This window comes from Gadus macrocephalus, chromosome 12 (genome assembly GCF_031168955.1).
Source record: "Gadus macrocephalus chromosome 12, ASM3116895v1".
Classification (NCBI taxonomy): domain Eukaryota; kingdom Metazoa; phylum Chordata; class Actinopteri; order Gadiformes; family Gadidae; genus Gadus; species Gadus macrocephalus.
The window spans coordinates 23,706,658-23,726,954 of NC_082393.1; the positions used below are offsets into that span (position 1 = coordinate 23,706,658).

General features: G+C 47.7%; 1 protein-coding gene across 1 annotated transcript in view; it reads left to right on the forward strand.

Moving 5' to 3' along the window:
- Window positions 1–219: 219 nt before the first annotated feature.
- LOC132469768 (insulin receptor-like) overlaps window positions 220–20,297 on the forward strand; it is a 55,709-nt gene continuing 35,631 nt past the window's right edge. The window contains exon 1 of the mRNA XM_060067842.1: window positions 220–1,670. Coding sequence (XP_059923825.1) covers window positions 1,547–1,670 — 124 coding nt within the window. The 5' untranslated portion in view covers window positions 220–1,546. The remainder of the gene's footprint in view (window positions 1,671–20,297) is intronic.

Below are 20,297 nucleotides of genomic sequence, written 5' to 3' on the forward strand. Positions count from 1 at the left end.
GAAACGATCCATACTGTGTTGATTTACAGTCGAGGTCGCTCCAACTCGTTCGTCATGCAACGTCCAACCTCCAATGCCACGATAAACTTAGAAGAACTCTGAATTTGAATTCTTGATATAAAGTATTTCCAAAAAATATACACTATACGATAAACAGATTTGAACATGAAAGCCTAATATAAACGAATTCAAACGTATACCGACGAATCTTTACATAAGACATATCGCTTGATTTATAGTTGGCAGTGTGCTTTTGGTAGCGCAGACAGTCCGAATCCGTAGTTAAGGGCTTTGACGGTGATCCAGTCCGGGCTTTGCGGCGCACCGAGCGTGCCCCAGCAGCTGACTGGCAGGACTTGTTTACTGGTGGAGACCCATTAGAGACGAAAGGGGGGAACCTGATGGGAGAGGTACCGCTTCAACGGGAATAGAAGTTTCCTCATTGGCCGTCTTTTTAGGCTTTTACCTTTGTTTACCTCATCCTTGGACTGTCGGAAACGGTACATTTACTTTAACTATATCGTCAGCACAGAGACCACGTTTGCTGTTAGCTAGCTGCTTCCCCCCCCCCAGCTAATCTGAAAAAGACGGGCGGCGTGGTGTCGACTTTTCTCACTTTCCGACACACTGCCGCTTATTATTTTTAATAGTTGATCAGATCGGCCGTGGTTCATTAAACGAACAGGGTTTTTCCACCGCCGAGTCCCTTTTGTGTGCGTTTCCCACCGGGTTGTCCATCGGTCCGCGCCGGCGTGGTCAGCGGGGTGAAGGAGTTCAGAGGAAGGTCGTCGGGGAAGCGATCCCCCGGCAGCACGTTTCCCTGCACGTACTCCAACACCACCTCGGTGATGTGGACACATCGGCGGGTTCGCATCTTGGAAAGGTGAGCTCCAGCGAGAAAAAACAGGACGGGACACTACAGCAAATACGTGAGATACACGAGAGACCTGTGGACTTAAAAAAAACAACAACAACTTAACAACAGTCAACGCTGGTTTCTAATTTGGTGTTATTACTAACTTACGAAACACTGGGCTTCGTTGAAGTGAGATCGTGCTCTTTACTACAACTCACCGCTTTTGGACTTGGGGTTTTTACTGTTCGTTTGGAGAAAGTAGTTGACTGGAGCAGGGCATACTTGCCATGGAGTGAACCCGTGTCGAACGGCTCGCCGTCGGGTATTCCTCGCAGATCTCCTCGGTGAACTGGACCTGTTTTCCTGGATCCTCCGGTACGCTGTGATAAACAGATGAAAGACAACTACCTTGTGCGCTTATGGAACATGAAGCTTTTTATCCGCACTTGTTTCGCCAGAACCCAAGACCACGTTATTTAAGTGGTCGGACTTTTGTAAGGGTCTCATCAAACTCCCATCGTTTTAAATCATAATACAACCACGTTGGACCCCGGCCCCTTTAGGGGGGGGCAACACCATCTTTTTTTGCCAGTGTATTAAAACACATTTGGATTTTTATACGTTTTGTTATTATAACATACCTATTATAAAAGGAAGTTTTTTCTTTAGTCGTCGATTTTTTATGAACTTATGCAAGGGGAAATCACCTGGAAAGGCAACATGGGATGCTGGACGTTTAAACCGCAAACACCAAGTGTGTTTATTGTAGTGTGCATCTGCATTGCATGCCAGGCTGGACTATTGAATGGCGAAAGTAAGTATACTTTATTCGTTCTTGCAAGTTTAAATTGCTGCATATGATTAAACTGCATTATCAACAGGAGAAATAACGAATGCACACATTGGTAGAACGATAAGTAGTGCAAATACGACAAGGGCTAAACGAAGCGTCCTCATTTGCATTTCATTGAGGTAAAACGAATACATTATGGTGAATAGATATTTATTATCAGCGCAGAACCAATACTCGTCCCCAGAGAGGAAGTTAGTGTTTGACACTGAAGGTATATTCCCCCTGTTGTATGCTTTTGAGGTCTTATTCCTGTAATTAACAACAAGCCACAACTTGTTGACACACAGCCTTTAATTTGTATTCCCTGGTAAAGTTATTTAAGAATACCTTAGCCCCGCCCCTCTCCTTAAAGATATATTATTGAGGCCTGTCGTGGATGCATCAGCCCCAGGGCCAGATTAGTCGTCGTGACTGGACGAGAGGGGTCTGTTGCAGCGGATCTAAACTGGGAGTTGCAGGATTCGCCTGGCGCCCGTCAGCACCGCTAGGCCTCTCACGACAACAAGGCGCAACAACACACGCGCACGTTGCTCTCGCCAGAAACGTAAACAAATGTAGCGCACACACACACTCGTCTTCGGAAGTTCTCGAAATCCCCGTTATAAGTGGCGGATAAGCCCCCCCGTGATACACTTTAACACGCGTCTGAAACGAGGGCTATCATAACGTCCTCTGCCAGGGATTACTATCACGGTGCGAAGTGTATCAATGAACGCGATTTCCAATTAATATACTGCACTGACAGCGTAGTAAATAATCGGCATCCATTGCCCTGTTACGTGTATTTCTGTGTTTATGTTAGCGATGGAATTGTTTGAGTGGGAAAACGATTATTTAAGCGGTGTTTAAACGAACACCATTCTACAGCAACGTTAATTTATATAATTTCTTCATTTTATTTATTTTAACTATTGGACTGGATGTATAGCGGTGGTCATGCAGAAGAACCCATTAGACCCGAAAACAGCTTGCTTCTTAAGACTGTTCCATAAATAACATCCCATTAAGCACTTTTCAATACATGTCCACATCGACGTTGATAGTAACCATTTTAAATGATGACCAGAATTGATGAATTGATTATACATGCAGTAACACTGCCTGACTTTTAATTGCCATTTGCGTAATTACAAGCTGCTTTTGCCATGTTATGGTTATTTACTTCAGGGTCGATCAGGAGGCAGGGGGTTGAGAAAGAGGGTCTCTGAATACAGGTCTACTGGTATCTCCTTTGAGGGAATGGAGCACATGTCAATACTCAATTCCTTGGAAGTAACTTTACTTAACACACTAGGGCTGCTTATGCCTAAGGGTAGGGAAAAGACAAACAACCACCAAAAATACGTCAACAATTTCCTTCTGAATCCACGTCAAACATTTTATGTAAACCCCCATTGACCGTGATTTTCTGACAGCAGGCTGAATAATGTAACATTGCCTTCTCTTAACGGGTGGTGGACTTGGTTGGTTCTGATGGAGGAAATGTTTGTGTGAAGGTTTTAATCTCGGTAATCAGCTCTCAGAGGAAACCACTGAGCTGTCTTCTTTCCTTGGATAACTAGGGAAAAACAAGTTGTGCAACTGAGAGCCATGCCCCCTTCTTGTTCCTCTCTCAGGCTCATGAAATGCTCTTTTTGAAAGGCGAGGGTGTGTGTTTGTTTGTGTGCGATTCAGTGTGTCGTTGTGCATATGTGTATGTCGCCTCCTGTGTAGGTACAGCTTTTAAACTGGCTCTTTCAGACCTATGGTACGTAGGGTTGGAAGGGATACAGAAGATCAATATTGGTATGGCTCTTGTGCTGGATTGTAGAACACAACTAACAAGCGATTAAAAACATAAGCAAAAAGAAAACTTGAGACGGTTGTATGTGTGATGCGTGTCTTTTGGTGTCGGTGTATGGCAGCCTCTTCGTTGGCTATTTGGAATCCTTAGGCACCCTTCACTGGAGCGAACAGTGGCATTTTCCCACAATACTTTGCATGGATTGGAATGTGTTTGAAGTGGCCCACCCTGTAGGAGAGAGAGGGAGAGGGAGAGGGTAAGGGAGAGAGACCACGGTGTATACATTCTCATTAACTCAGTGCTTGGCTTCTTACTAGCACCCTTCCGATCCATGAGCATTCCCAATGTTTTCAGTAAACCCAGGTGTCTGTTTTCTTGAGTGCTGTTGTCGAAGGGGCCAAGCTTCTGAACGGCCTTGCCTGTGAATGGACAGCTCTGGAGCTGCTTAATGCTGTCCAAACTTCAGCCTCTGGTTCTCCTGTCTCTTGTTTTTCCCGCACCCATGTCATGGATTCCTGTAGTTGATTATTTTTATGCTTTTAACTCTGCACTTGTTGTTTTAAGATGTACCGCCAAATTATTTAGTTTAGAGGAATCCATGCTAGGCTAGTGTCTTGTCGGTGAAACGGCAGCTACAGTACTGTCTATAGATTTCTACTGCGTTCTTGGTCAGGTCAGAAACCACTCCCCACCCGTTGGGTGTCATGTGTTTGTGGTGTTGTCCAGAAGAGCTATCTTGGCTACTGTTAGTGGAAAGGTTCTGTCGGAGGGGTTCCTTTATCTCTAAAAGTAGGCTCCCCCTTTCAACTTCTTACTGCTTGCCAATGCATTTTTTTTATCTTGTTTGTTCACTCGTGTGTGTGTGTGTGTGTGTGTGTGTGTGTGTGTGTGTGTGTGTGTGTGTGTGTGTGTGTGTGTGTGTGTGTGTGTGTGTGTGTGTGTGTGTGTGTGTGTGTGTGTGTGTGTGTGTGTGTGTGTGTGTGTGTGAAGCAGTGTTTCCTAAAGCACCTCGACAGTGTTACCAATGTCAGAAGAAAAACACCACCTGACCTTTGACTCCCTCAATGAATTGCCTTTTGATGTGTTGTCGAAGTGAGAACAGAACAGTCTTGGAGCATATTTAGCTGAGACCAGTGTTGGCTGATTCAGCAACGTAGCATAGCATGTTTATACTGTGTCGTTTTGATACTGTGCTTTTCTTTTCTTCATAAGCTAATAGTTGCACAGAAATATTTAAATTGTATATTCCAGAAAGGGCTTTGTTAGATCTTGATAACTTTCACATAGCTTGGATTAATTAAACACACCTATAAGCCGAATAGAAAAACAAACAAAACAGAGAAAAACTTTTTTACCAGCAAATAATGGTTATACCCTACACACTCAATTGAACCAAACTATTTACTGACGTATACAACCATTCTGGATACCTTGTTTTGAGGATTAAGGCTCAAAAAGCACCCTTTTCTTTCTCAATATAGCCACGTCGTGCCGTCTAAATACACACTATGTACACCAGCGGTACCGCTTTTTCAAGAAGAAAATTGTGTCATTTGTTTGTAGCACTTACTTCGATTTTACCTGAATAAAAGTCCCACAGAAATCTCGCACTGACAACCAGAAGTCCAGTGATCCCAGTGTCATATGATTAACATGGACTATCACAGGAGCAAGTGAAGGAGGCGGGCAGACCAACCGGCAGGGGGATGGCATCGCAATGCTAAACTCAAGATGCACCTTTTCCTTCTGTTTGGACATTGTGTGCGTTAATGTTATTGTTTTGTGTGATACTGTCATGCTTGGTCTTTTGAATGTGATTGTGTGTTTTTTTTATTCCCAGAACCGATCACTATACTAGAGTGAACAGTAAACACGATTGCAATTCTGATAGAATCTTATTATATACACACTACAGTATTTAACATAAACCTCCTGCCTACTACAGTTGTGTGTTTCCTGACACACACACATACACACATGTTCACATACACACACACACACACACACACACACACACACACACACACACACACACGCACGCACGTACACACACATACACAGTTACACACACATTTCAAGTAAACACACACCAAGTGCCATTACGGCACACTGCAACCATCTTATTCGATGGGCCGTGTTGCTGTTTGGACCTGCTCTATTTTAACTGTTGGCGACTTGACACTGTAATATTCAGTTTGAGCCGTGGCTGTAATGCAGGGATTAGCATGGGGTGCTGTCGGAACCCCCCCCCCCCCTCCACCCCCAGATGACTGCAGCAGACTGATTTGGTGATGAAGCCACTGTAGACGCTCGCCGAACTACTAGTGTATTATTGATGACACAATATCTGCTTACATTTCTGAAGGAGGTGATATAAGACGTAGCTCTTTCTGACCCCCTCCTCTCCCCCCCGCCAAAGCACATTTTAGGTCATGCTTTTTGCTTGAGTGAACTCGGGTGATGTAGACAATTCGTGACACCATACCACAAAAGACAATGAACGATAACATTGAAATATTGATATTGTGGGAGAGGCCTTGTAAGGTAATATTTTGTACGGCTGGTAATGTTGAGTTTTGGGTTTATCTGTTGGGACAGACGTGTAGATCTTATGTCTCTTCACATTGTCCCATCTGGGTTCATATATACATACATATGCGTGTGCGTGTGTGTGTGTGTGTGTCCATGTGACTGACCATGATGCTCTTAATGTACTCAGAGGTCTGTTATATGAATATGGTGGGGTTTAGAAAGTCGTTAGTAAATAACTACCAGACGTGAAACATGCGCACCACACATAATTGCATACGTCAATGATACATTTGTTGACTACTTATAATAATCGTGAACATTATTATAACTATGATGGCCAGCAATCACCCAATGCTATGATATCGCACCAATGCAACAATCAGCAGTGCCTTTGAATAGCGTTATGGGATGCTTCAATTAAATTGAGTGAAATAAAATAAATATGTTATTTGTTTTAGGCAATTATTGTAGCCATCTAGTACCCAGAATCGTACTTGCAGGCAATACTGGGCATTTGTTGACCTTTTGGTTCTTTGCAGCACACTGGCAGATGTAACATTTCATCCAATGACATCATAACCTGCTCCTTTTTATATACATCCTGCAACGGGCTAATGCACAGCCGGCTTGTGTTTTATCTTATATCGGCACAGTCCCAGCAAATCCTGAAGGACGGAGCTGCAGAAAGACTAGGATTTAGGAAAAGGGAAAGTGTGAACGTGAAAATGAGTGCAAAGCCGGAATCCAAAGTTCATGGGATGTTTTATTGGACTCACGCAAGAGCTGATCTGAGTGAGTGTGACACACCTTTTGGAGTGTTTGTACCGTGGATTACCGGAAGGCACATGTTGTCAACATGCAGGACTTGACGATTGTCTGTGTGAGGGATGATGCGAGCTTGAGATACCAGCATTTAAAAGGCAAATGCAGCCTAATTTAGGCCCCGTCCACACGAAGCCGATTTCATGGCGAAACCGCAAAGGTCTTGTACGGTTCGGCCTTCCGTCCACACGAAGCCGGCGAATCCGCTGACCGAAACCGCAAACTTCTGAAACCACCCTCGGAGGTGGTTTCAAATCTACCCGGTTTCGTTTTGGATTCGTGTGGACGCCTGAAACCGCCTGAAACCGTAAACCATGACGTCATCGCCCCACCCCTCGACCCTCTAGCCAATGACTGTTAAGCCCGCGGAGTCTCAGAACTCACAACAACAAGGATTTCTGTAGCAGAAGCAGCGCTCCTTATGGGCCTGGAATGTGTACTACAGCGTTTCTACAGATCTACCCGGTTTCGCTTGGCTTCGTCTTTACGGAGATACTGCGAAACCGGATAGATCGAAACCGTAACGGTTTCGCCTGTTTCGGCTTCGTGTGGACGGGGCCTAAGTCACTTTTAAAGCAACGCCAGGAATGTTTACAAGCCAAACTTTTTGCTGCCCTCCAAACTGCAATAAGTGCCAATGCTGTCGTAAACATACTTGACTTTTACATGACAGATTGTCATGTAAAGTCATCATTGAGGTACCACTGTCCCGTTGCTTGCCTCTCAATTATGGGTAAATGGTAATTTCACTCAGGTTGTCAATGAGCAGAGGGGGCATGTGTTTTATGGAGGACCAAACCCAAGAACATTTAAAATAAGTAGGACTAAATGGTAACTCAATTATATCCTTTGTCCTCATCCTGCTTCCTCTGTACTTCTTCCCCCCCCCCCCCCGTTATTGTTTGTTTCATCTCCCTATGAGTCATCAGTGAACAGCACATGAGAAGGTTGAATAATAGCGCATGTAAGTTGTTTTTTTCCCCTTTACATTGGCCTGGTGCACCTTTTTAAGTACTTTGATTTATACAGTCAATGGCCCATACCGTTTTTTATCTCCCCCCTTCTCATCTAGCCGGGTTGTTCTCTTCCTTTCCTTCCTTCGGCTTCTGACACTGCCCCTCTTCCGCGCCTCGTCGTCCTCCTCCTCCCTCTCTTCCTCCTCCCTACTGTTCCGCTAAAAGGGTGAGAGGGTTCACTCTCTTCTGCTGACTTGTTTTTCTGTCGCGCTGCAGATGCGCACAGCCGGCAGACTCGCCTTCCACATGAAGACCCGAGGCGCGCGCACACACGCACGTACACACACACTCACACGGGTACACACACGCGCGCACACACACACACACACACACACGGGCTAACGCATGGACACACGTACTCAGACACGGACACACACACACCAACCTGCTAATCCTCCTCTCTATGGGAAGGGAAAGCCTCCCCTTTCGTACCCTCTTAGAGGTGTGCATGCCATCTGTTTGTCACCTCTCTCTCCCCCTGTCCCTCTCACTCTGCTATGTTCTGTTATATCGTCGCCTGCTTTAGTCTCGTTTATACGAGGCTGGCTCACTCCAGCTGGGTCCGACTGATGCTTGGCATATACACCTGCACATCATCATCATCATCAACACCAGCAAAGCCGCCACAAGGACCTCTTGATTATGCTGTGTGAGTGTTTGTGTGGCTTCTGATTTGACGAGCACACTTGCGCACGCGCACGCACACACACACGTGGCACACAAGTGTTTTGGCAAGGGGCTCTGTGTTTTGTTCTGGAGAGAGGGGACTGCGATGGGTAACTATGGTGACAGCAATTGTTGTCAGCGATGGGTTACTACGGGGACAGTGATTGTTGTCAGTAAGTTACAGGGCTTTGCTGTGTATATCTGAAATATGTTTGGGTACATCCAATCCCTCAGAGGGGGTTTCACTGTCACAGGAGTAATGTGTTTACTGCTTCCATGCATGTTCTAATGTGCCGAAACAGTGGTGTTTATAAGTTGTTCCTCGGTTTTAAAGCCAAGAAAGAGAATTATTAGTGTCTGTATCAGACAAATATTGTCTGCATCAGACAACTATATTGCATTCACGATAAACAAAGATGACGGTTGTACACATTTGCTATCTTAATGCTTTAGGATGTGTTCCACTGCCTCTCATCCGTGCGTGCGTGCGTGTGTGTGTGTGCGTGGCGTGCGTGTGTGCACTCTGGTGAATACGTGCATGAATGTGAGGCGCACCCTGCATGCATGCTCCTTTTCTTGTTATTTGTATTCCTGTGAAGTGGCGATGTTCTAAAATAAGCCGGTGCCAACCACGATGGCCGTAAGCCTGACCAACCCCGACCCAGCGAGGGCCAACCTGGGCCGTATGGCGGAGCACCCAAGTCAGCCAGCCACTGAATCATGCTTTAATTCTCTGAAGTACGCTCCCATGACTCTGCTGCTACTACTACTACTACTACTACTACTACTACTACTGCTACTGCTACTGCTACTGCTGCTACTTCTACTTCTACTTCTACTTCTACTTCTACTTCTACTTCTACTTCTACTACTGCTGCTGCTGCTGCTGCTGCTGCTGCTGCTGCTGCTACTACTGCTGCTTCTACTATTTGTATTTCTATTTTTGTATTGTATTTGTCTTGTGCTATTTATGGCCCTGAGTCTGAAATAAAGTTTTCAATCAATCAATACTACACCTGCTTCTACTACTACTGCTTCTACTACTACTACTACTGCTACTACTAACAATGCTGCTTCTTCTACTACTACTACTACTACTACTACCCAACTACTACTACTACCACTACTGCTGCTGCTACTCCTACTGCTACTACTACTCCTACTAGAACCCTTTGGTTCTCTGTGTGGATGTGTCCATGTCGGTGAGGTCACTTTATGGCTGTACTCTGCACACCGCCACACTGGTTGCCTAGCAGCCGACACATGTTGTTGTCCTGCTGGTAAGTGGCCGAGATAAGAGAGAGAGAGAGAGAGAGAGAGAGAAGGGGAAACAAAATAAAACGGAAGGGAGGTGGAGTGTAAGCGAGAAGGAAAAGGGAAGAGAAGTAAGAGGGCGAGAGGGAAGGTGAAGAGCAATGAGCGTGTCAAACTCTGCTGGGAATGCACACACTGAGAACAGACTTTAGGAGAGAGAGAAAAAGAGACAGAGAGGAGAAAGTGATGCAGAGATCAAAAGAAAGTTTGTGTGTCTCCTGCTTTGAGGCACTGGTATTGGACATTCCCAACGTGTATTTAGAGGGCGCTTGTTGACGCACGCCTTACTGGATGAATGGAGGTCATTTTACAATGCGAGGGAATGGCCACAGGCTCTGGACTTGTCTATCAGAGACGCGCTAACAGAGATGGATTTGTTACCTGTGGAAGGGGGGGGGGGGGGGGGGGGTGTGTGGCAGTGTTGAAACGACATCAGTGTGCCTCAGTGTTGAAATCTTAGATGGAAAAACTCACACAGAGTGAGGTGGTGGTGGTGGTGGGGGGGGGGGGGGTTTGGCCGGGGTTCCGGAGGAAAACCAAACATAAGAGGGTTCGTGTTTTTGGTGTTTATGTGGTAGGTAGACCCCCTACCCCCCCCAGACCCCCTAATTTGTAGGGTTGCAAAAAGGGACGGGGTGCAAATGTAGTTCTTGATGATGTGGATTTTACCACAGTTCTTCTTAACTTGCGGTATTATTATAGTTAGTGACAAAATGGCACAGACGACTATGTTCAAGATCATACAAACACATACAAAACAACAGGGTGGCATTTAAAAAAAAAAAAAATATGGGAGAGATGGATGGAAGGAGAGATGATGTGGAGAGATGGGATGTGTGGGACCGAATGCTGTCCAGTCGTCCTTCACTCTGCTTCCTCCATTCCTATCCACCTGCTTCTCTACATGAAGTTTAATCCGTTCTACATTTTTGCTTCATCTTCCTCTCTCACTCGCACACACACATACACGCACACGCGCACACACACACACACACACACACACACAGGGCATCCTCCCTCGTTTGCATCAAATTGACCATTTTACCGTTTTAACCAACACTTCTAGCTGGAGGTCAAGCCAACTGTGCCGCAAAGGCAGTGTTGGCATGCTGGACCATTACCAGGACCGGGCCACTCCCACATCTCACCTGCATGGCCTCCACGCCTAGTTCCAGCATCAGTGTTTTCACGGTATCTAGGGAGGTCTTTCGTTCCAGTGGTCGTGCTTCATTGCGGTCCAGCTCCACCCTCTTAAAATCGAATTGTGGCCAACCACTGTTGGTCAGGAAGCTTGTGTAAAGGCAAGCCAGAGGTAACCGCTGAACAGGGGGGGGGGGGGGGGGGGCGAGGATCCCAGTCCCCCACATTCATCCACAGACAGATCCGTCTTGGAGGCATGCGCGGAGTAGTCTGTTTCAGAATTGTCTCGATGAGCCTCCCGCTTTAAGTATCCCCCTTCGGGTCGTCCTTCTCCCATGCATCTCCGCTCTCCTCGTCGAGAACATTCAATCAGACCAGCTAAGTGGTGCCATCACCGATGTTGTTAGTGCGGCCTGAGGAGCACGCCCTGCTGCTATCCCCGGGCGAGGTACGGCCGTCAAATCGTTTTGATACAGTGACTTTTGATCGTACAACGTACACGGCCAGACACCGGGGCGGGCGGCCTGCAGAGGCTGACGGCTGGCTGCACCGGAGCGGCAGCCAGCCGTAGCTTATCCCGACCCACGCTCTGCGCTCCGGTTTGCGGGTCGCCGTGTCGGTAAGGGGCCAGGCCCTGCAGCTGCTGCAGTGTGGCTGGAAGCGGAGCAGAGGAACGCAGCCCGGCCTGCCTGCCTCTCAGGCCCCCCACCCCCCCCCCCCCGCTCACCACACCAAGACGCGGAGCAGATCGCCGCACCGTAACGTGGGAAGATGAAAAGGAACATGGGAATTTTTGCAGTATTACTCACCCGCGTTTGTGTGTGTGTGTGTGTGTGTGTGTGTGTGTGTGTGTGTGTGTGTGTGTGTGTGTGTGTGTGTGTGTGTGTGTGTGTGTGTGTGTGTGTGTGTGTGTGTGTGTGTGTGTGTGTGTGTGTGTGCATGCTCTCTGCCCATCTGCTTTGCACTGTTGTGCTCAAACCTCCCCGTCCACTCCGCAGACGATCCCCTCCTGTTCCTGTCTTCTCTCAGCTCCAAAGCCTGGCTACTATTTCAGGAATGTTGTCGCCACATGCACAGCTTTTTATTTGTTTGCCGCACCACCTGGTTGAGCTGTTTTGTGAGCGTTTGGCCAGTAGGTGTGTGTGTTTGTGCTATTGAGGTTTTCCCCCATGTTTTTTTTTTTTCCCCAGATGGGAATCTCGTAGCTAGTTTACAGTGAAACCCTGTTGCACGGTGTTGTTTATGTAAATTGCATACCACCGAACCGGGTAACACTTCAAACGGATTCATAAACCGTAGTAAGATGTAGCAACTCGAACTGACAGTAGGTGCACCTAGGAAAACTAAACAACCACAGCTTTAGCATAACATTTGCAATTTGGCACTGTACTCCAAAACTTGAAGTTGTTTACATCTTTTGAAATTACCTCAGCGTGGAAGGGTGTGGCTCGGGTTGAAATGTCTCCAAACCATCATTGTGCTCTTCCATGGCCACCAGCGGTGAGGCCACTTGTGTGTGAACGTCTACAACTACATTGTACTGCATCCCGGGGACGTGTCGGGCGAGCGAAGGGTAGCGAAGGCGAAAAACGGTTTGCTTTTCGGAACGACAAAAAAGGGAAGTGAAGAGAGAGAGAGAACTTCTGATAGACAATGGCTGATCTTATCTGCCGCAGAAGAGGACCGGGGCTGCAGTCAGAGCGTGGTGGGCCATGAGGCGTGGGGCAACCACTGCTTCCCTGTACTGGAGGTTCCTAGAACAATGACGATTATAGACAAAGGGGAAATGTGTCTGTGTGCACACTGCGCTGTGTTCCGCTATTGTCAGTGTTGAAACCAGGTGTTTGAATCAAGACAGTACCTCAGGCCATGCTTTGCATATCGCCAAATGTTTCACCAAATGGGCTGTTTATACCACTCGGGTGTATTAAGCCCTTTGGTTTTTAGTCAATGGGATTAACATTAACATTAAGGGCATTGAGCAGACGCTTTAATCCAAAGCGGCTCACAATAAGTACATTTGTCAGAAGAAGGTGAAAAAAATATATCGCCGATATATAACCAATCTATGGCATGAGGTTAGAATGAAATATTTTGACATTTCTGTCATGTATCTTAATACACTGGGATGTAAACAAAGTGAGGGCTCTTGGATGGCTTCCCGAATGCACTTTGAAAAATGAGTGAGTATGGATCTGACGGCAGCCTGTGCTCCGACTGCGTGCTCTCTATGTGAGCGCGTTGGCCTTACCTTAATGACTCTTATAGGACTGCACGGTTCACTGCGTGAGTCAGGCCGCACGCACAGCATGCGTCTCAACGCCTTCTCTCGTATCGGTGTTTCACATTATATTTACAACGGCCTCTCGCCGATCATTGGCTGACGTGCGTCTGGAACACTCTAGGCCAGACCGGCCACACCGTGATGCACTTATTGCCGAAGGAAAGGCTCAGCGTAATGCCCTTTCAGTTTCAATTATTAACTTTTAATTACTATTATTAATGGAATCCGTTAACTGGGATGAGACGCGTGTAATTCTGTGGTATGAGGAGTTACATATTACCACATCTTGGGCCAGGGAAGAGACTTCATACTATGAAATATTGCAGCATCTCACTGTAATCATCCCTGGAGCATAATAATTGTTGTCTTGTGCTGCATCGGACCACACTGAAGGATTGATTCGTGACGCAGGCACCTCAAGGTTGGCCGGTCAGGTTGAACGAAAGACGTGGGCCGCCGGGGAACAAAGGAGACCGACTGCCCGGCAAAGTTATTCGGTTCAACCTTTTGAGTGTCCTCGAGTGCGTCTTTCAACTCGTCGTGACGGCATGCAGAAGTGGGTTCAGCGCACGGCTCTATTCTCCCCTCTGGTCCTCTCTCCTCTCGCTGCCGGCGGCCTCGCCTCCAAGGTCACGGCACGATCGCCGGAATAATAAACAACAAGAGAGACTGTTGTGGTTTGAAAACAAGTGACAAAGACCCTGCGCCTGCCCGGGCCCCCTTTCCCGCTCTCGCTCTCTCTCCTCTCTTTATTTCGTCCTCCCCTGTATTTCTCTTCTCCTCTTTGCTCGTCCATCAGCTTGTTTCCCCCTCTGCTCTCACTGGCGAGCCCTACCCGGCAGCTCGGAGGCAGCGCGTCGCCGCTGCCCTTTCTCCCTCCGCTAGAGTCTGCCGCGGCCTGGCCGCGTGCCCCGGCTGTAATGGAACCTGAGGCTGTTTATAAATAGGCCAGACCTGCACCCCTCCCCATGCTCGTCAATGGGAGGCTGGCTCTCGCCAACGGAGGAACAGGTGCACACACTCTCCGCCCGCCGTGCCACCAGTCGATGGCCTTTTTGTCTCCCCGACTATTTAAAGAGCGCCCATTTCACGCATCGCGTCGGATGCCGTATTTATTTTTTTTTGTTTGGTGTGTAACATGCTGAAGGATCGACTGAGCGGAGAGACACAGCCTGTGTTCTGTGTGTCTCTCCTCCCCTCCCAGGATCGTTATTCCATCTGTCTCTTAAAGTGTCCGCAATGCGTTTCGGTCCGCGGCCCGACTTCGTCTTTGAGGGGCGAGACGGTACGTGTTGATCACGACGGCTCACACGCGATTCCTCAGCATCACCGTTCGTCGTGTGGTCCTCGCGTCTCACGATACTGTTTCCTCCTCTTCCTCCTCCTCCTCCTCCTCCTCCTCCTCCTCCTCCTCCTCCTCCTCCCTCAGTTGAACAACGCAGGGTGGGACGTCACCGTCCTCGGCTGTCGAAGATGGGACACATATTTTAGCATGCTATGTTGAGTCCTCCCATCACTTACGCCAGCAACACCAGGTTTCACACAAGAATATCATGAAAAGCCTTTCAGCAGAGTTGTATTGTTGTTTTTATTGTTGTGTTAAAGGGTCTTGTTGTGAAACTCGAAAAAGTAAACAGAATAAAAAGGTTTATTTTTATTGCCGTGCATTTTGGGGGGTTTAATAAAAAATGGGCATAGGCTCTCAAGGTATCCACTTTGCTGGTTATCGATCGCTCCAGAAACCAGTATACGCTCTGAAATCCATACCGGTGGTACTCGGCCAGAACGGGCCTCCCGTCTCATCTTCTCAATTTGCCGCCGTGTTTGACTCTCTCCACATGCCATCCGTCTCTGGCCCCTCGCAGCCCGCTACTATTCGTATTGAATTGACACATTCAATGCTCCTGTAGAGAACGTAATTCTATAAATAAACAGCAGGATCTTTCTGAAATTGTAGCTATGTTATGATGGAGGCTTTGTGGAGGCCTTTTGGGTTTCTTCTCTGGGAACTCAGTCGCACCCGGCTTGAAAAGAGTAAGGTCTGATGGTCCACTGTTATAGTGCTGTTTTTCGCTGTGTGCCCTTAGGTCGACTGTCATCCTGTAACGCAGCCTTTCAAATCCGTACTCTTCAATGCACAGCGTTGAGTATCTGCTGATTCCCACAGTGACTGTTGATGTAGATTGAGTCTGATGTCAAGAACGTACAATATTGCCTGTCATACTTTATGGGCACTGTTGAGGCCATAAAATACAGATAAAAAGCAGTCTCTGTGCCAAAACAATATTTACTTAGAAAACAATGTGCATGTGTTGCGGTGCATAGTTCCCTTTTGTAAATTGCATCAATCCACTGGGCTTGCTATGTAGCCCGGCTGTAAACAACTAATAAACAACCGCTATATGAGAAGTGTAGGACTGCCACAATCCAGGAAATCTCCCTAGAACTCTATGGTTCTGTAAAACTGCATGGAAGGTATTGGTGATCTTTCACACCATTGTTTTCTGATGTATAATTTGCTAACTCCTGCCGTGTTACACTGCATGCAAAAAACAATGTTGAATGTTGAAAACGACCCCAGCCCGTCTTTAATTATTTGTATTATATTATAATTATGCATTTTCCAACGGGCATCATGAAAGCTATATCTACAATAGCCTAATAAAGGCTAAAGCATAGATCATTTTGGCTGAATAAATAAAATAAAAATGAACCTGACCAACGATTCAATAATTGTTTTAATTGTCAGTTATTATGATATAAAATATTTGGCTACCTGTACTCTACCCAGTATATCTATAAACAAACCAAATATCAGGCTACCATCTGATCATCCCCCTTTTATTAAAAATAATCCTGAACCATGTCCTTGGGGGGAGGGGCCGTCTTAAGCCAGCCCTAGAGACGTCCAAGGTCCTCTCCCGCCTAAAGCGTAAAGCCTTTCTTCCTCTGTGTCTGTCTCAAACCCCCCTGTCCCCCCCTCTTCCCATTCCTGCTGCTAAATTAAGTGTCAGAGAGAGAGAGAGAGAGAGAGAGAGAGAGAGAGAGAGAGGTGCCCGTCCCTCTGCTCTCCTTTGGCAGTGCATGCTCCGGTCCTTAATGGTATGGCCCATAATTGAACAGTACAGTGTGTCTCAGTTGGTCTATTCTCCTGTCCCCTCCTATACAATACCCCCCCTCTCTACATCCTCATTAGTGGCTGATTGGGTTGTTATTGTAATTAAGAGGGCCCCGTCGGCCAGTGAGAGCACCGAGCGGCCTCGGTACTCGGTACGGGTGGTCCCTCAGTGGGGTGGGGTTATAGAAGGGGTCACTGTCATTGTCTGCCAGAGTTCTCCAAACACAACACCCCCCCCCCCCCCCCACACACACACGCACCCACCCCCATTGTATTCTTTCACGTTAAACAACAGTTGTTATAAATCGATGTTTAAACCTCATAAAAATGTTGCTGGATTTTCTTTTCTCAAACGGTGTAAACACAGAATACAGAATACCATAATAAAGTTTGATGCCAATGGTTGTCCAATCATCAGGCTTATGAACGGCTGAAGACGAAGTCTAAGAAGCTCTCCTCTCTCTTTATACACCTGCACACCTGCCTCTCCCCTTCTCCTTTGTTCTTCTTATTCTCGACTTGCTTATCAACACACTGCGCCATTTCCCTTCACCTGTAAACTTTCAGGGCCATGCCATCGGCCGATCGGTAGCTATCTTAATATCCCTTCATACGGTTTGTATGTTGTCTGTGTATGTGTCTGTGTAGCCTAGTCATGTAACAGTGGGCCATAGGGGCTCTCCATTCATGCATGTGATCGCCAGCCATTCCGGAGGCCCCCTTACGTCACCCCGCCTGCCTCGCCGGGCTCCGGTTACACAGCCCTCCCCTAGCTCCGTCCCCCTCGCTGGGTCCCCCTCTCTTTTGCCCCCATTTGCCTCTAACCCTTTTCACCCTCCGCTCTTGAGATTAATACAGCTCCCTCCCTTCCCCGAACCTGGGAGGGAAGAGAGCGAGGACAGGGCGCGTTGTTTTAAAGACACAGTGGCCCTTTTGGCTCGACCCCGATGGCGTTACAGTCTGCCCCCCCCTCTGCCCTACCCTTGACCATCCCCCCCCCCTCCCCTCCCTTCCTCCTGCCATCTTTTCCTCATCAGTTCAAAAACAAGACTCCATTTTGTGGAGGGAGCTCCCAGCCGCAGTACAGCTTCCCCCATATGGCCTGCTGGCATGCTTTAGTGTCAGCAGAGCCCTGCCAAGACATCTAAAGTATGTGCTCCGCATTACTCGGGGTGGGGGGGAAAAAAACAACAACGTTCCTCCTTGTTTCGGCGGACACAAAACGTGTCTCAGGTCGGGAGGAAGGAAAACAGAGTGAGGAGCCATAATTATCTCTTTGATGTGCAAAGGTCGTGTTGGTCTATTCTGTCACCTTCTTGGAGATCACTGGAGGACGGGGGCGTGTTGTTGCCGCGCACACTGCCCCCACTCCCTCCCCGGGCGTTACGTAACCCTGTTTGTTACGTTGCACAATAGGTGCTCAGTGGGCGGACGGCGAGTGGGTGGCCGGTAGGCCTGCATCGGCGATGCCTCCCGGAGATACGACGACAGGGCAGCAGAGATGAGGTGTAGGGCTCCTTGGGCTGTGAAGCACCGCTAAGTACACTCGGCAACAGCTGCTTTCCTTGTCCGTCCTTGTCTCTCTACGTTATGTGTTTCGGTCCGTGTTAGCGGCGCTCGGATCCAACGAGGGGGGTCGTCGTTGGTGTGCGTTGGGTGTTTTTGTTTGCGGCGTCCTGTGTGGACGGTGATGTACGGTGGGCGTTGAGGGCCGTTCATAAAGCATAAAGGTCTCAAGTATGACCGCCGCGGGACAGGAAAGACCGTTGGCCCAGGGGCGGCGGGGTCGGGGATCTGATACTTCCTCTTCACGCTTCAGCCCTTTCTCTCCGCGTCTCCGCGGTTGCCGATGATTGATTCGTTCTTGTTGTAGGGGGAAGTATGCTATGTTAGGGATGACAATGGCCACCTCTGTCCCGAAGGTCTCGCCACCGAAGCCATACACTCCCATGACCCGATGAAAGAGTACATCTGTTTGTGAGCAACAGCGTTGCGCTGTGTGTGTTTTTTAAACGCTTAAGGTCAACCCGTAGGAAATTCCGTGGGAGAGAGAGAGACGCAAGGCGATCAGGTTGTGTCAGTAAGAGCAAACCCGTCTTTTAATAGACCACTATTGTGAGGGCCAGCGCGCCACAACAGAGCACGTGGGCGGCTCATAATGCCTCTTATGAGCGGCGACGAGGGCTTTGCGGTTTCCAACGGATGGCCAATGGCTTGATTAGCGGGCGGCTCCCATGATGGATGTTTGGCCCTCTGCGTGACCTCAGCGGAGGCCGCGTGTGCCTTTTTAACCGACGGCCATGATGTCATCTCCACTGAGTCCCATCAGCGCGTCGGAGGCACTGCAGCAGCCTCCAGCCATGACCACCCACCGGCTCGTAAACGCAGCGCTTCGTCAATTTGCTTTAGATGAGTCTCTTGACTTCATTGAAGGCGGCATAAACCAAAAAAAAAAAAAAAGAGTCGATCCAATGCGAAAATAAATTAAGCACGGCGTCTATCATTCCTGTGGTTTTACATAGTTGAGTCTGTGTTTGTAGGCTTCAATCGCCCTCCTCCGTCACTCTCTCTCTCACTCTCACTCTGTCGCTCTCTCTCTCTTTTGCTCTCTCACGCACTTTCCTTTAAGCTTATTGGAGGAGAAGGGAAGAGGGGGAGGCGGTCTGTCGCCTTCAAGGGACATGTGTTCAGGGCTTCATTGAGCGCTGAGTAGGAGGCCCAACGCAACGGGCCCTAGATTAGTTTGCATCCCTATGATAAACCCGTCTGGCTGAGTTATGGTTATACGGTGGCCATTTGACAGGTAAACATGCCATGCGTCTGGTTTCTGGTCACATCATAAAAGTAGCTGTGGAGTTTTTTCACTTCCAACAGGTTGATGTAAAAGGCCATTTTAACTTTTGAAGGGATTGGATTAGCACATGAGTATGTTTGAGTATGCGCCTTTTAAACGGCCCGCCGTGAGGTTAAACTTTACAGACCTAATATAGAGGTTTCCTTTGCTTGCGTTTGGATGTTGTCATAGAAGCTTTCAATTCCAGTATTGGGATTTTTGTTCCAGAAGTCTTTGGGATCGGGCTTGTGCTGAATCAAATTAGTGGCCAAGTAAACCTCTGGAGACACTGTCTCGACAGGCTATTCATGGTTTTAGGTTTTTACTCATGTCTTCGAATTTTACATGAGCTAATTCCAACAATCGCCTAGACACTCTCACAGAGGCGATTTGTACACACACAGAGAAGCCCCAAGCATACACACTGTTGACCTAGCCTGTAGGCTGCGTTTTCACCGTTCTAAGGCCTTAACCAATGAAGAGAGGTTGTTTGTACCTTACACTGTGTATAGAGAAGTACGGTCGATGGCTACGGAAGCCCGTTTCTTTCATCGTCAAATAAATGGTTTCACCAAGTCAGAGGTTCAGCTGCCTTTTGTACATTTTGTTATTCTTTGTGAACCATCAGAGGATGTCAAAGCTTCCTTCCCTCCATCTTTTGTCAGTTGGGCTTGGGACTTGACTCTGGCCCAGAGCTCAAACACGAACTAGTGCGAGGAAAATGACCTATTCCCCCCGGAGTTGTCATTCGATTTGCGTTCTCTTTCATTGGTTTCCATTCAATCCCACGGCAAAAAAAATACATTTTCCCCTGGATCAAGCTCACCCCTCAATCTATTCACGTTCACACACTGAACCAGATGTGGTGACATTCAAAACGTCGTCCTTTTTATCAGGCCGATGTCGTAGTAAACAACAGTCGCCCCGTCTCATGCCCTATCTGGCCGCCGGCCATCCAAAGAAGACCTTTAACCTTGGCATTGATGTGCAGCGCTACCGCCGCGCTCTGTGTACCTGGATTGTTGACATGTTTTGCAGTTTAATTATTAACAGAATTATGAGTTAATGGGTAGCTCACGG